Source organism: Xenopus tropicalis, chromosome 8 (genome assembly GCF_000004195.4).
Source record: "Xenopus tropicalis strain Nigerian chromosome 8, UCB_Xtro_10.0, whole genome shotgun sequence".
Lineage (NCBI taxonomy): Eukaryota > Metazoa > Chordata > Amphibia > Anura > Pipidae > Xenopus > Xenopus tropicalis.
In genome coordinates this window covers 146,156,334-146,171,333 of record NC_030684.2, presented here as the reverse complement: position 1 = coordinate 146,171,333, position 15,000 = coordinate 146,156,334, and the positions used below count along the sequence as shown (strand labels likewise).

The following is a 15,000-nucleotide window of genomic DNA, read 5'->3' as shown; positions in this document are numbered from 1 at the left end:
CTCCGCCCACTTTTTTTCTAACTTGAAACGGCAAATACCCAGTGACTAACTCTGGGAACTTTAACAACCCTGGAATTAATATTTATATAATGGCAACAGTTTAAATATAAACCAATGAAATGTAATGGGTGGAAATGTTATTGGCTGTTGGTGGCTCCTCCCACTTGTTCTAACCCTGAAGCGCAGTTACCAGGTGACTAACTCTGGGGGCCCTTAGTATTAATATTTAAAGAATGGCGGCAGTTTAAATTTAAACATATGAAGTCTATAGGTGAAATCTGATTGGCTGTTGGTGACTCCACCCACTTTTTCAAAACTAAAACTGCAGCCCCCTAGTGACCAAGTATATAAAGTTTGGGGCCCCCGGGGTTAATACTGTGATACTGGCAGCAGGCTGGATATCCCCATGTAAAGTCAATAGGTAAACTCTGATTGGCTGTTGGTGGCTCCGCCCACTTACAAAAATACAAAAAACAACTTGAATGCGTAGTCACCCAGTGACTAAAGTTGGGAACTCTGGCATCAAACCAATAAAAATCAATAGGTGAAATTTGATTGGCTGTTGGTGACTCCACCCACTTTCCAAATCTAAAACTGCAGTCCCCTAGTGACCAAGTGTAAAAAGTAAAAAGTTTGGGGCCCCCGGGGTTAATACTGTGAGACTGGCAGCAGGCTGGATATCCGCCAAATCAATAGGTAAAATCTGATTGGCTGTTCACAGCTCCGCCCACATTCGGGCATCCAACAATCATCATATTTCTATTCAAGTTTGGGGGTGTGGCCTCACAGCTGTAAGGGGGGCCGCAGTTTGAGAATCTTCCCTGTCACAGTCAGTGGGGAAACTGGGGGGTTCGGAGCCACAAAAAGCCGGGGGGGGGGGGGGGATCCCTTAGATACACACAGGCACCCTGCTCCCCTATAGGGCGAAGATGTGTGGGGCGTCTGGGGGTTGTACCCCTAAACCTGTAGGGGGAGGAGCCTTAATGAGCCAATGAGCAGAGCTGCTGCTTCATGTGATTAGTTCCATGTAACTGACTCTGTGAGTAGAGTTACTTCCTGTATCACATGACACAGTGCAGCCAATCAGAGTGCGAGTTTGCCTGGGAGCTACGGACTGTTCCACTGCTGAGAGGGGGAGACAGACTGATGGGAAGCCCTGCCAGGTGGGAGTGACCCCCCCCCCCCCACGTATCAGTAATGGGGGGAATGTGGGGCAGGGAGTTGTAATACTGTAACTGGGGGGCAGGGAGTTGTGATACTGTAACTGGGGGGCAGGGAGTTGTGATACTGTAACTGGGGGGCAGGGAGTTGTAATACTGTAACTGGGGGGCAGGGAGTTGTGATACTGTAACTGGGGGGCAGGGAGTTGTGATACTGTAACTGGGGGCAGGGAGTTGTTATACTGTAACTGGGGGGCAGGGAGTTGTGATACTGTAACTGGGGGGCAGGGAGTTGTGATACTGTAACTGGGGGGCAGGGAGTTGTGATACTGTAACTGGGGGGCAGGGAGTTGTTATACTGTAACTGGGGGGCGGGGAGTTGTGATACTGTAACTGGGGGGCAGGGAGTTGTGATACTGTAACTGGGGGGCAGGGAGTTGTGATACTGTAACTGGGGGGCAGGGAGTTGTGATACTGTAACTGGGGGGCAGGGAGTTATGATACTGTAACTGGGGGGCAGGGAGTTGTGATACTGTAACTGGGGGGGGGAGTTGTGATACTGTAACTGGGGGGCAGGGAGTTGTAATACTGTAACTGGGGGGGCAGGGAGTTGTGATACTGTAACTGGGGGGGGGGAGTTATGATACTGTAACTGGGGGGCAGGGAGTTGTGATACTGTAACTGGGGGGGGCAGGGAGTTGTTATACTGTAACTGGGGGGGGGGAGTTATGATACTGTAACTGGGGGGCAGGGAGTTGTGATACTGTAACTGGGGGGCAGGGAGTTGTAATACTGTAACTGGGGGGGCAGGGAGTTGTGATACTGTAACTGGGGGGGGGAGTTGTGATACTGTAACTGGGGGGCAGGGAGTTGTGATACTGTAACTGGGGGGCAGGGAGTTGTGATACTGTAACTGGGGGGGGGAGTTGTGATACTGTAACTGGGGGGCAGGGAGTTGTGATACTGTAACTGGGGGGCAGGGAGTTGTGATACTGTAACTGGGGGGCAGGGAGTTGTGATACTGTAACTGGGGGGGGCAGGGAGTTGTGATACTGTAACTGGGGGGGGGGGGAGTTGTGATACTGTAACTGGGGGGCAGGGAGTTGTGATACTGTAACTGGGGGGGGCAGGGAGTTGTGATACTGTAACTGGGGGGGGCAGGGAGTTGTGATACTGTAACTGGGGGGCAGGGAGTTGTGATACTGTAACTGGGGGGCAGGGAGTTGTGATACTGTAACTGGGGGGGGCAGGGAGTTGTGATACTGTAACTGGGGGGGCAAGGAGTTGTGATACTGTAACTGGGGGGGGCAGGGAGTTGTGATACTGTAACTGGGGGGCAGGGAGTTGTGATACTGTAACTGGGGGGCAGGGAGTTGTGATACTGTAACTGGGGGGGCAGGGAGTTGTAATACTGTAACTGGGGGGGCAGGGAGTTGTGATACTGTAACTGGGGGGCAGGGAGTTGTGATACTGTAACTGGGGGGCAGGGAGTTGTGATACTGTAACTGGGGGGCAGGGAGTTGTGATACTGTAACTGGGGGGGGGAGTTGTGATACTGTAACTGGGGGGCAGGGAGTTGTGATACTGTAACTGGGGGGCAGGGAGTTGTGATACTGTAACTGGGGGGGCAGGGAGTTGTGATACTGTAACTGGGGGGCAGGGAGTTGTGATACTGTAACTGGGGGGGGCAGGGAGTTGTTATACTGTAACTGGGGGGGGGGAGTTGTGATACTGTAACTGGGGGGGGAGTTGTGATACTGTAACTGGGGGGCAGGGAGTTGTGATACTGTAACTGGGGGGGGCAGGGAGTTGTTATACTGTAACTGGGGGGGGGGAGTTGTGATACTGTAACTGGGGGGCAGGGAGTTGTGATACTGTAACTGGGGGGCAGGGAGTTGTGATACTGTAACTGGGGGGGGCAGGGAGTTGTTATACTGTAACTGGGGGGGGGAGTTGTTATACTGTAACTGGGGGGGCAGGGAGTTGTGATACTGTAACTGGGGGGGCAGGGAGTTGTGATACTGTAACTGGGGGGGGCAGGGAGTTGTGATACTGTAACTGGGGGCAGGGAGTTGTGATAATGTAACTGGGGGGCAGGGAGTTGTGATACTGTAACTGGGGGGGGCAGGGAGTTGTGATACTGTAACTGGGGGGGCAGGGAGTTGTGATACTGTAACTGGGGGGGCAGGGAGTTGTGATACTGTAACTGGGGGGGGCAGGGAGTTGTGATACTGTAACTGGGGGGCAGGGAGTTGTGATAATGTAACTGGGGGGCAGGGAGTTGTGATACTGTAACTGGGGGGGGCAGGGAGTTGTGATACTGTAACTGGGGGGCAGGGAGTTGTGATAATGTAACTGGGGGGCAGGGAGTTGTGATACTGTAACTGGGGGGGGCAGGGAGTTGTGATACTGTAACTGGGGGGGGGCAGGGAGTTGTGATACTGTAACTGGGGGGGCAGGGAGTTGTGATACTGTAACTAGGGGGGCAGGGAGTTGTGATACTGTAACTGGGGGGGCAGGGAGTTGTGATACTGTAACTGGGGGGCAGGGAGTTGTGATACTGTAACTGGGGGGGGCAGGGAGTTGTGATACTGTAACTGGGGGGCAGGGAGTTGTGATAATGTAACTGGGGGGCAGGGAGTTGTGATACTGTAACTGGGGGGGGCAGGGAGTTGTGATACTGTAACTGGGGGGGGCAGGGAGTTGTGATACTGTAACTGGGGGGGGGAGTTGTGATACTGTAACTGGGGGGGGCAGGGAGTTGTGATACTGTAACTGGGGGGCAGGGAGTTGTGATACTGTAACTGGGGGGCAGGGAGTTGTGATACTGTAACTGGGGGGGGCAGGGAGTTGTGATACTGTAACTGGGGGGGGGGGGAGTTGTGATACTGTAACTGGGGGGCAGGGAGTTGTGATACTGTAACTGGGGGGGGCAGGGAGTTGTGATACTGTAACTGGGGGGGGCAGGGAGTTGTGATACTGTAACTGGGGGGGGGAGTTGTGATACTGTAACTGGGGGGCAGGGAGTTGTGATACTGTAACTGGGGGGGGCAGGGAGTTGTGATACTGTAACTGGGGGGCAGGGAGTTGTGATACTGTAACTGGGGGGCAGGGAGTTGTGATACTGTAACTGGGGGGCAGGGAGTTGTGATACTGTAACTGGGGGGGCAGGGAGTTGTGATACTGTAACTGGGGGGCAGGGAGTTGTGATACTGTAACTGGGGGGCAGGGAGTTGTGATACTGTAACTGGGGGGCAGGGAGTTGTGATACTGTAACTGGGGGGGGCAGGGAGTTGTGATACTGTAACTAGGGGGGCAGGGAGTTGTGATACTGTAACTGGGGGGGGCAGGGAGTTGTGATACTGTAACTGGGGGGGGCAGGGAGTTGTGATACTGTAACTAGGGGGGCAGGGAGTTGTGATACTGTAACTGGGGGGGCGGGGAGTTGTGATACTGTAACTGGGGGGCGGGGAGTTGTGATACTGTAACTGGGGGGGGGGAGTTGTGATACTGTAACTGGGGGGGGGGAGTTGTGATACTGTAACTGGGGGGCAGGGAGTTGTGATACTGTAACTGGGGGGGGCAGGGAGTTGTGATACTGTAACTGGGGGGGGGGGGGGAGTTGTGATACTGTAACTGGGGGGCAGGGAGTTGTGATACTGTAACTGGGGGGGGCAGGGAGTTGTGATACTGTAACTAGGGGGGCAGGGAGTTGTGATACTGTAACTGGGGGGCAGGGAGTTGTGATACTGTAACTGGGGGGGGAGTTGTGATACTGTAACTGGGGGGCAGGGAGTTGTGATACTGTAACTGGGGGGCAGGGAGTTGTGATACTGTAACTGGGGGGCAGGGAGTTGTGATAATGTAACTGGGGCAGGGAGTTGTGATACTGTAACTGGGGGGGCAGGGAGTTGTGATACTGTAACTGGGGGGGCAGGGAGTTGTGATACTGTAACTGGGGGGGGGGAGTTGTGATACTGTAACTGGGGGGCAGGGAGTTGTGATACTGTAACTGGGGGGGGGGGAGTTGTGATACTGTAACTGGGGGGCAGGGAGTTGTGATACTGTAACTGGGGGGGCAGGGAGTTGTGATACTGTAACTGGGGGGGGGGGGGAGTTGTGATACTGTAACTGGGGGGCGGGGAGTTGTGATACTGTAACTGGGGGGGGGGAGTTGTGATACTGTAACTGGGGGGCAGGGAGTTGTGATACTGTAACTGGGGGGGGCAGGGAGTTGTGATACTGTAACTGGGGGGGGGGGAGTTGTGATACTGTAACTGGGGGGCAGGGAGTTGTGATACTGTAACTGGGGGGGGGGAGTTGTGATACTGTAACTGGGGGGCAGGGAGTTGTGATACTGTAACTGGGGGGGCAGGGAGTTGTGATACTGTAACTAGGGGGGCAGGGAGTTGTGATACTGTAACTGGGGGGCAGGGAGTTGTGATACTGTAACTGGGGGGCAGGGAGTTGTGATACTGTAACTGGGGGGGCAGGGAGTTGTGATACTGTAACTGGGGGGGCAGGGAGTTGTGATACTGTAACTGGGGGGGGGAGTTGTGATACTGTAACTGGGGGGCAGGGAGTTGTGATACTGTAACTGGGGGGGGCAGGGAGTTGTGATACTGTAACTAGGGGGCAGGGAGTTGTGATACTGTAACTGGGGGCAGGGAGTTGTGATACTGTAACTGGGGGGCAGGGAGTTGTGATACTGTAACTGGGGGGGCAGGGAGTTGTGATACTGTAACTGGGGGGGCAGGGAGTTGTGATACTGTAACTGGGGGGGCAGGGAGTTGTGATACTGTAACTGGGGGGCAGGGAGTTGTGATACTGTAACTGGGGGGGCAGGGAGTTGTGATACTGTAACTGGGGGGGGGCAGGGAGTTGTGATACTGTAACTGGGGGGCAGGGAGTTGTGATACTGTAACTGGGGGGCAGGGAGTTGTGATACTGTAACTGGGGGGCAGGGAGTTGTGATACTGTAACTGGGGGGGGCAGGGAGTTGTGATACTGTAACTGGGGGGCAGGGAGTTGTGATAATGTAACTGGGGGCAGGGAGTTGTGATACTGTAACTGGGGGGGGCAGGGAGTTGTGATACTGTAACTGGGGGGGGCAGGGAGTTGTGATACTGTAACTGGGGGGGGGGAGTTGTGATACTGTAACTGGGGGGCAGGGAGTTGTGATAATGTAACTGGGGGGGGGGAGTTGTGATACTGTAACTGGGGGGGCAGGGAGTTGTGATACTGTAACTGGGGGGCAGGGAGTTGTGATACTGTAACTGGGGGGGCAGGGAGTTGTGATACTGTAACTGGGGGGCAGGGAGTTGTGATACTGTAACTGGGGGGGGCAGGGAGTTGTGATACTGTAACTGGGGGGCAGGGAGTTGTGATAATGTAACTGGGGGGCAGGGAGTTGTGATACTGTAACTGGGGGGGGCAGGGAGTTGTGATACTGTAACTGGGGGGGGCAGGGAGTTGTGATACTGTAACTGGGGGGGGAGTTGTGATACTGTAACTGGGGGGCAGGGAGTTTTGATACTGTAACTGGGGGGGGCAGGGAGTTGTGATACTGTAACTGGGGGGGGGGGGGAGTTGTGATACTGTAACTGGGGGGCAGGGAGTTGTGATACTGTAACTGGGGGGGGCAGGGAGTTGTGATACTGTAACTGGGGGGGGCAGGGAGTTGTGATACTGTAACTGGGGGGCAGGGAGTTGTGATACTGTAACTGGGGGGCAGGGAGTTGTGATACTGTAACTGGGGGGGGCAGGGAGTTGTGATACTGTAACTGGGGGGGGAGTTATGATACTGTAACTGGGGGGGGGGGAGTTGTGATACTGTAACTGGGGGGCAGGGAGTTGTGATACTGTAACTGGGGGGGGCAGGGAGTTGTGATACTGTAACTGGGGGGCAGGGAGTTGTGATACTGTAACTGGGGGGCAGGGAGTTGTGATACTGTAACTGGGGGGCAGGGAGTTGTGATACTGTAACTGGGGGGCAGGGAGTTGTGATACTGTAACTGGGGGGCAGGGAGTTGTGATACTGTAACTGGGGGGGGCAGGGAGTTGTGATACTGTAACTGGGGGGCAGGGAGTTGTGATACTGTAACTGGGGGGGGCAGGGAGTTGTGATACTGTAACTAGGGGGGCAGGGAGTTGTGATACTGTAACTGGGGGGGGCAGGGAGTTGTGATACTGTAAACTGGGGGGGGCAGGGAGTTGTGATACTGTAACTAGGGGGGCAGGGAGTTGTGATACTGTAACTGGGGGGCGGGGAGTTGTGATACTGTAACTGGGGGGGGGGGAGTTGTGATACTGTAACTGGGGGGCGGGGAGTTGTGATACTGTAACTGGGGGGGGGGAGTTGTGATACTGTAACTGGGGGGGGGGGAGTTGTGATACTGTAACTGGGGGGCAGGGAGTTGTGATACTGTAACTGGGGGGGCAGGGAGTTGTGATAATGTAACTGGGGGGCAGGGAGTTGTGATACTGTAACTGGGGGGCAGGGAGTTGTGATACTGTAACTGGGGGGGCAGGGAGTTGTGATAATGTAACTGGGGGGGGGGGGTTAGAACAGGAGCCTGTGGGGCTTATTCTATGGGAACATGTGGTTTAGTGCAGGGGATGCTGGGAGTTGTAGTACAATGACAGAGTGTTCCTCACATATACACTAGGGGGCACTACATTGTACAGACTGCGCCCCAGAACTAACTGCCCCTTCTACTTCCTGTTCCTCAGCTGCTGATTTGTGATTGGCCGTTGGAATCTCCGTCACGATGTGGTATTGGTACCTCCCCATCCTGGGGGCAATGGTTGGGGCTCAGGCCCCCTCAGGTGGGTACCCCCATATCTGCACGCACATAAGGGATGCAGGGAGTTGCAGCACAGCAAGAGCTGGAGGGCAGGGAGTAGCAATAATACTGGGATTTCTGTAACCCTGAGATTCTTGGCGCCCAGAACTGGGCTGGGGGGAAAGTGAAAGTGATTGGCCAGGGGCAGGGGGGTATTTATAATAAGGCCCCGAGGGCCACTGCCTGGGGCAGCACGTTTGGGGGGCGGAACTCGGGAGATTTCCATAGGAGCTGAGGGGGATAGTGGGGCACCTAGGGCAGCACCAGACCTAAATACCCCCCAACACGGGGCAGAAATTGGCGATATGTTCCCTCCCTCCTGCCCCCCAGCTGGATACAGAGGGCAATGATGGGACATGCTGAGCACCCAGAAGCCCTGGGGCCACTACAGTATAACTATAGCTCCCAGCATTCCCTATCAGGTGAGTCAGGGGAGGAATGCTGGGAGTTTTTGGCAGCTGGAAGGCCCCCTCTCCCATTCACTGGTGCTGCCATACCCACCTGTGTTAGTTACCCCCCCCCCGGGGCCCCCACAGACGTGTATGTCTAATGCCCCATGTTCCGTTGCAGGAAGGCCCCCTCTCCCATTCACTGGTGCTGCCATCCCCACCTCTGTTAGTTACCCCCCCCCCCGGGGCCCCCACAGACGTGTAGGTCTAATGCCCCATGTTCCGTTGCAGGAGGGCACCCCTGCGCCCCGCTGGATTTTGGGAACCAGTCGGTTGTGTGCCAGTGTAATGCCACCTACTGTGACACCCCGGGGCCCGTTGCCCTCCCCCCCGTGGGCAACTTCAGTGTGTATGAGAGTAGCCGGGCCGGGAAACGCCTGCAAGTCACCTCCGGAGCCTTCAGCAAGAGTCCACCGTTGCCCCAGGGTAGGTAGCCCTCCTGCCATTGGCCTTAGTAACCCACGTGGGTCTGTGCCAACCTTGCCCCGCTTACCCACTGTGCCTCTCTCTTCAGTGGCCAATCAGAAGGCTTTGGTGCCCACTCTCTCCTACATGTGCCCCATGGTTCCAACTGCCCCCTGTGTTTGCCCTTCTACCCCTCCCTGCCCCCCTCACCCTCTGTGACTCTGCTGGCACCGCATGTACCCAGTCTGTGTGCCCGCGGGTCGGTGCCGCCTCCCTCACCGTCTCTTTGTCGCCCAGATCTTGTCCTGGCGCTGAATTATAATAAGAGGTTCCAGTCCATTAAGGGATTCGGTGGCGCCGTGACCGACTCAGCCGCCCTCAATATCCTGGCCCTGTCCGACCGGACCCAACAGAACCTGCTCAGGGCCTACTTCTCTGGGGAAGGTACGGGGAGAGGCTGGGATTGGTTACACTGGGGGGGGGGGGCAGTTATGGGGGGTCACTATATATAAATATATAAGGGGGGGCAGTAATGAAATAGAGAAAGTACAGGGAAGAGCGACTAAGCTGATAAAGGGAATGGGCTCAGTTATGGGGAAAGGCTGGCCCAGTTGGGATTGGTTACACTGGGGGGGGGGGCAGTTAAGGGGGGGGGGTCACTATATATAAATATATAAGGGGGGGCAGTAATGAAATAGAGAAAGTACAGGGAAGAGCGACTAAGCTGATAAAGGGAATGGGCTCAGTTATGGGGAAAGGCTGGCCCAGTTGGGATTGGTTACACTGGGGAAGGGGCAGTTAAGGGGGGGGGGTCACTATATATAAATATATAAGGGGGGCAGTAATGAAATAGAGAAAGTACAGGGAAGAGCGACTAAGCTGATAAAGGGAATGGGCTCAGTTATGGGGAAAGGCTGGCCCAGTTGGGATTGGTTACACTGGGGGGGGGGCAGTTAAGGGGGGGGGGGTCACTATATATAAATATATAAGGGGGGGCAGTAATGAAATAGAGAAAGTACAGGGAAGAGCGACTAAGCTGATAAAGGGAATGGGCTCAGTTATGGGGAAAGGCTGGCCCAGTTGGGATTGGTTACACTGGGGGGGGGGGGGCAGTTAAGGGGGGGTCACTATATATAAATATATAAGGGGGGGCAGTAATGAAATAGAGAAAGTACAGGGAAGAGCGACTAAGCTGATAAAGGGAATGGGCTCAGTTATGGGGAAAGGCTGGCCCAATTGGGATTGGTTACACTGGGGGGGGGGGGCAGTTAAGGGGGGGTCACTATATATGAATATATAAGGGGGGGCAGTAATGAAATAGAGAAAGTACAGGGAAGAGCGACTAAGCTGATAAAGGGAATGGGCTCAGTTATGGGGAAAGGCTGGCCCAGTTGGGATTGGTTACACTGGGGGGGGGCAGTTAAGGGGGGGTCACTATATATAAATATATAAGGGGGGGCAGTAATGAAATAGAGAAAGTACAGGGAAGAGCGACTAAGCTGATAAAGGGAATGGGCTCAGTTATGGGGAAAGGCTGGCCCAGTTGGGATTGGTTACACTGGGGGGGGGGGGGCAGTTAAGGGGGGGTCACTATATATAAATATATAAGGGGGGCAGTAATGAAATAGAGAAAGTACAGGGAAGAGCGACTAAGCTGATAAAGGGAATGGGCTCAGTTATGGGGAAAGGCTGGCCCAGTTGGGATTGGTTACACTGGGGGGGGGGGCAGTTAAGGGGGGGGGTCACTATATATAAATATATAAGGGGGGGCAGTAATGAAATAGAGAAAGTACAGGGAAGAGCGACTAAGCTGATAAAGGGAATGGGCTCAGTTATGGGGAAAGGCTGGCCCAGTTGGGATTGGTTACACTGGGGGGGGGCAGTTAAGGGGGGGTCACTATATATAAATATATAAGGGGGGGGCAGTAATGAATTAGAGAAAGTACAGGGAAGAGCGACTAAGCTGATAAAGGGAATGGGCTCAGTTATGGGGAAAGGCTGGCCCAGTTGGGATTGGTTACACTGGGGGGGGGGGGGGGGCAGTTAAGGGGGGGTCACTATATATAAATATATAAGGGGGGGCAGTAATGAAATAGAGAAAGTACAGGGAAGAGCGACTAAGCTGATAAAGGGAATGGGCTCAGTTATGGGGAAAGGCTGGCCCAGTTGGGATTGGTTACACTGGGGGGGGGGGGCAGTTAAGGGGGTCACTATATATAAATATATAAGGGGGGGCAGTAATGAAATAGAGAAAGTACAGGGAAGAGCGACTAAGCTGATAAAGGGAATGGGCTCAGTTATGGGGAAAGGCTGGCCCAGTTGGGATTGGTTACACTGGGGGGGGGGGGGGGCAGTTAAGGGGGGGTCACTATATATAAATATATAAGGGGGGCAGTAATGAAATAGAGAAAGTACAGGGAAGAGCGACTAAGCTGATAAAGGGAATGGGCTCAGTTATGGGGAAAGGCTGGCCCAGTTGGGATTGGTTACACTGGGGGGGGGGGGGGCAGTTAAGGGGGGGTCACTATATATAAATATATAAGGGGGGGGCAGTAATGAAATAGAGAAAGTACAGGGAAGAGCGACTAAGCTGATAAAGGGAATGGGCTCAGTTATGGGGAAAGGCTGGCCCAGTTGGGATTGGTTACACTGGGGGGGGGGGCAGTAAGGGGGGGGCACTATATATAAGGGGGGGTTCAGCCCAGATGACTATGTTACAGGCATTGGCTACAACATCCTGCGGGTTCCCATGGGGAGCTGTGACTTCTCCTCGAGGATCTACACCTACCTGGACACTGAGGGAGACTTCAGCATGGAGACCTTCAGGCTACAGATGGAGGACACCAAGTTAAAGGTAGGGGGGGGGTATTTGGAGAAGGTTTGTGACTCTGCAGTCGGCCTGGTATTGGCTCTTAGTAGATCATCATCTGCCGCCATTTTGGACAGAGGGGTATTAGTTCATCAGTGATGGATGTGTGTGTAGGTGCTCAGGGGTACCTGGTGGGTGGGTTTTCATGCACGTCCTTCACAGGTGGTTCCTTGGTGTCCCCCCTGGAGCATTTATGGTTGCACCTGAGTTCCTCCTGACTTGGGGTTTAGGGGCACCTACCTGTTTGTGGTGCCACAATGATCCGCACCATGTGTGTAAGCTACAGCCCATGTTCCTCCATCAGATCCCACTGATCCAGAAGGTCAAAGAGTTGTCCGAGAGGCCCATCTCGCTCTTCGCCAGTCCCTGGACCTCTCCTCCATGGATGAAGACCAACGGGGCCGTAACTGGGAAGGGGAGCCTGAAGGGGCAGCCTGGGGATCAATATCACCAGACCTGGGCCAAGTACTTCATCAGGTAAAGGCCACCCCCCCCCCCACATGGCTGCTGGGTATAATGACCGACCCACCAACCTGGTGACTATCTACCGACAGGTTCTTGGACGAGTACGCCAAGTACAACGTAACATTCTGGGCGGTGACCGTGGAGAACGAGCCAACCGCGGGGCTGATTTCCGACTACCCCTTCCAGAGCTTGGGGTTCACCCCCGAACACATGAGGGACTTCATTGCCACCGACCTGGGCCCGGCCTTTGCCAACAGCTCCCACAGTCAAGTGAAGATCATGATCCTGGATGACAGTCGCCTTCTGCTTCCTTATTGGGCCAAAGTGGTCAGTACCTCCCTTAAGCCCTTGCAGCCTCCTTTATTGGCTCCTTCATATCATGTGAGCAATAGGGCAACTGTATCTGTTTGATGCTGATGAGAAGGGCAAGTAGAGTCCCCCCAGGGCAGTTGAGTGGTGGGCTTTAGGTTGGACCCTATCTCCATGGGTCAGTCAGTCGATTCGAGGGCAGGAAAGGAGGTTCCACCTTACAAAAAACTAGGCCAAACTGCCACACCTTGTGTTTTTGGGGTTCTGTACCAGCCCAAGCCCCCCCCCTCCAGCCTTTTTGTAGTGATCTGTGCCCCCAGTAGCCCCCCACCATATTCTGCTGACCTGAGCTTAGGGACTGACACTGAGCACGTGCGGTGCCACTGACACTCACAAGATGGCTGAACAAGATCTGGAGATGGGGGACATTTTTTTTTTTTTTTTACCCATGAGGCTTTAGTTCCCCTTCCAAAGATTTGGTATGAGCCACTAACATACCCTCTTGCCCCGGTGACCCCAAGTTTCTGATACCCCGTGTATGTGATTGCCCCACAGATACTGTCGGACCTGAAGGCGGCTCGCTACGTACACGGCCTGGCTGTGCACTGGTACCTGGATGCCATTGCCCCTGCTGATGTCACACTGGGACACACCCACCAGCTCTACCCTGACTACTTCCTGTTTGCCTCGGAGGCTTGCACCGGGTCTATGCCTTGGAACAAGGGTGTTTCCCTGGGGTGCTGGGACCGGGGCAACCAGTACAGTCACAGCATCATAGAGGTCCGTTCTACGTCTTCTTCTCAGCCGTGCCTTTAAGTTAAAGGGGAAGCCATATTTGGTTGGAGGAGGAGTTTGTTATGTAGGGAGGAGGAGCTTGTTATGTAGGGAGGAGGGGCTTGTTATGTAGGGAGGAGGGCTTGGAATGTAGGGAGGGGCTTGGTGTGTAGGGAGGAGGGACTTGGAATGTAGGGAGGAGGGACTTGGAATGTAGGGAGGAGGGGCTTGTTGTGTAGGGGAGGAGCTTGTTGTGTAGGGAGGAGGGGCTTGTTATGTAGGGAGGAGGAGCTTGTTATGTATGGAGGAGGGGCTTGTTATATAGGGAGGAGGGGCTTGTGTGGGAAACCCATCAGGCACTGTAGCCAGAATGATCATTTTTACATGGTTCGCTGGAGAAATGGATCCCGGCATATCCATGAAATGGTTCTGTCCCATTTGGGTTTTCCTCCCGCAGGATCTGAATCACCATGTGACCGGTTGGACCGACTGGAACTTGGCGCTGGATATAGAAGGGGGTCCCACGTGGGTGGATAATAACGTGGACAGTCCCATCATCGTGGACGTCAGCAAAGACGTTTTCTACAAGCAGCCGATGTTCTACCACATGGGCCATTTCAGGTGAGCAACGTCCGACCGCGGAGTGGGCGTGGCCAGCGGGTCACCTGATGTCAATGTCCCTCCCTTGTGGGGTCTTAAGTCTCTACTTTCTCCAGTAAAACCCCTCCAAGGGGCAAGTCTGTTTGTGATGGTCCATTCAATCATTGGTGGGCGCCCAACAAAATGGCTGCCAACTTTTTTTCATCCTCCAGGGTGGAGCTTGTTATGAAAAGATGGGGGCAGTAGGGCAAGATGGGGACAGTAGGGCAAGATGGAGACAGTAGGGCGAGATGGAGACAGTAGGGCGAGATGGGGACAGTAGGGCAAGATGGAGACAGTAGGGCAAGATGGGGACGGTAGGGCAAGATGGGGACGGTAGGGCAAGATGGAGACAGTAGGGCGAGATGGAGACAGTAGGGCGAGATGGGGACAGTAGGGCGAGATGGAGACAGTAGGGCGAGATGGAGACAGTAGGGCGAGATGGAGACAGTACGGCGAGATGGAGACAGTAGGGCGAGATGGAGACAGTAGGGCGAGATGGGGACAGTAGGACGAGATGGGGACAGTAGGGCAAGATGGGGACAGTAGGGCAAGATGGGGACAGTAGGACAAGATGGGGACAGTAGGGCAAGATGGAGACAGTAGGACAAGATGGGGACAGTAGGACGAGATGGGGACAGTAGGACGAGATGGGGACAGTAAGGACGAGATGGGGACAGTAGGGCAAGATGGGGACAGTAGGACAAGATGGGGACAGTAGGACGAGATGGGACAGTAGGACGAGATGGAGACAGTAGGCAAGATTGGGACAGTAGGACGAGATGGGGACAGTAGGACGAGATGGGGACAGTAGGGCGAGATGGGGACAGTAGGGCGAGATGGGGACAGTAGGGCGAGATGGAGACAGTAGGACGAGATGGGGACAGTAGGACGAGATGGAGACAGTAGGGCGAGATGGGGACAGTAGGACGAGATGGGGACAGTAGGGCGAGATGGGGACAGTAGGGCGAGATGGAGACAGTAGGACGAGACGGGGACAGTAGGGCGAGACGGGGACAGTAGGGCGAGACGGAGACAGTAGGGCGAGACGGAGGCAGTAGGGCGAGACGGAGGCAGTAGGGCGA

General features: G+C 54.5%; 1 protein-coding gene across 1 annotated transcript; it reads left to right on the top strand.

Moving 5' to 3' along the window:
* The first annotated feature begins 1,010 nt into the window (after positions 1–1,010).
* On the top strand, positions 1,011–13,929 carry gba (glucosylceramidase beta). The gene is made up of 9 exons (XM_031891286.1): positions 1,011–1,163; positions 7,893–7,988; positions 8,686–8,880; positions 9,157–9,303; positions 11,580–11,713; positions 12,033–12,205; positions 12,283–12,520; positions 13,058–13,282; positions 13,734–13,929. Exons 2-9 carry the CDS (start codon positions 7,931–7,933, stop codon positions 13,899–13,901), a joined length of 1,338 nt encoding a protein of 445 aa, XP_031747146.1. The 5' UTR covers positions 1,011–1,163; positions 7,893–7,930; the 3' UTR covers positions 13,902–13,929.
* Positions 13,930–15,000: the final 1,071 nt, after the last annotated feature.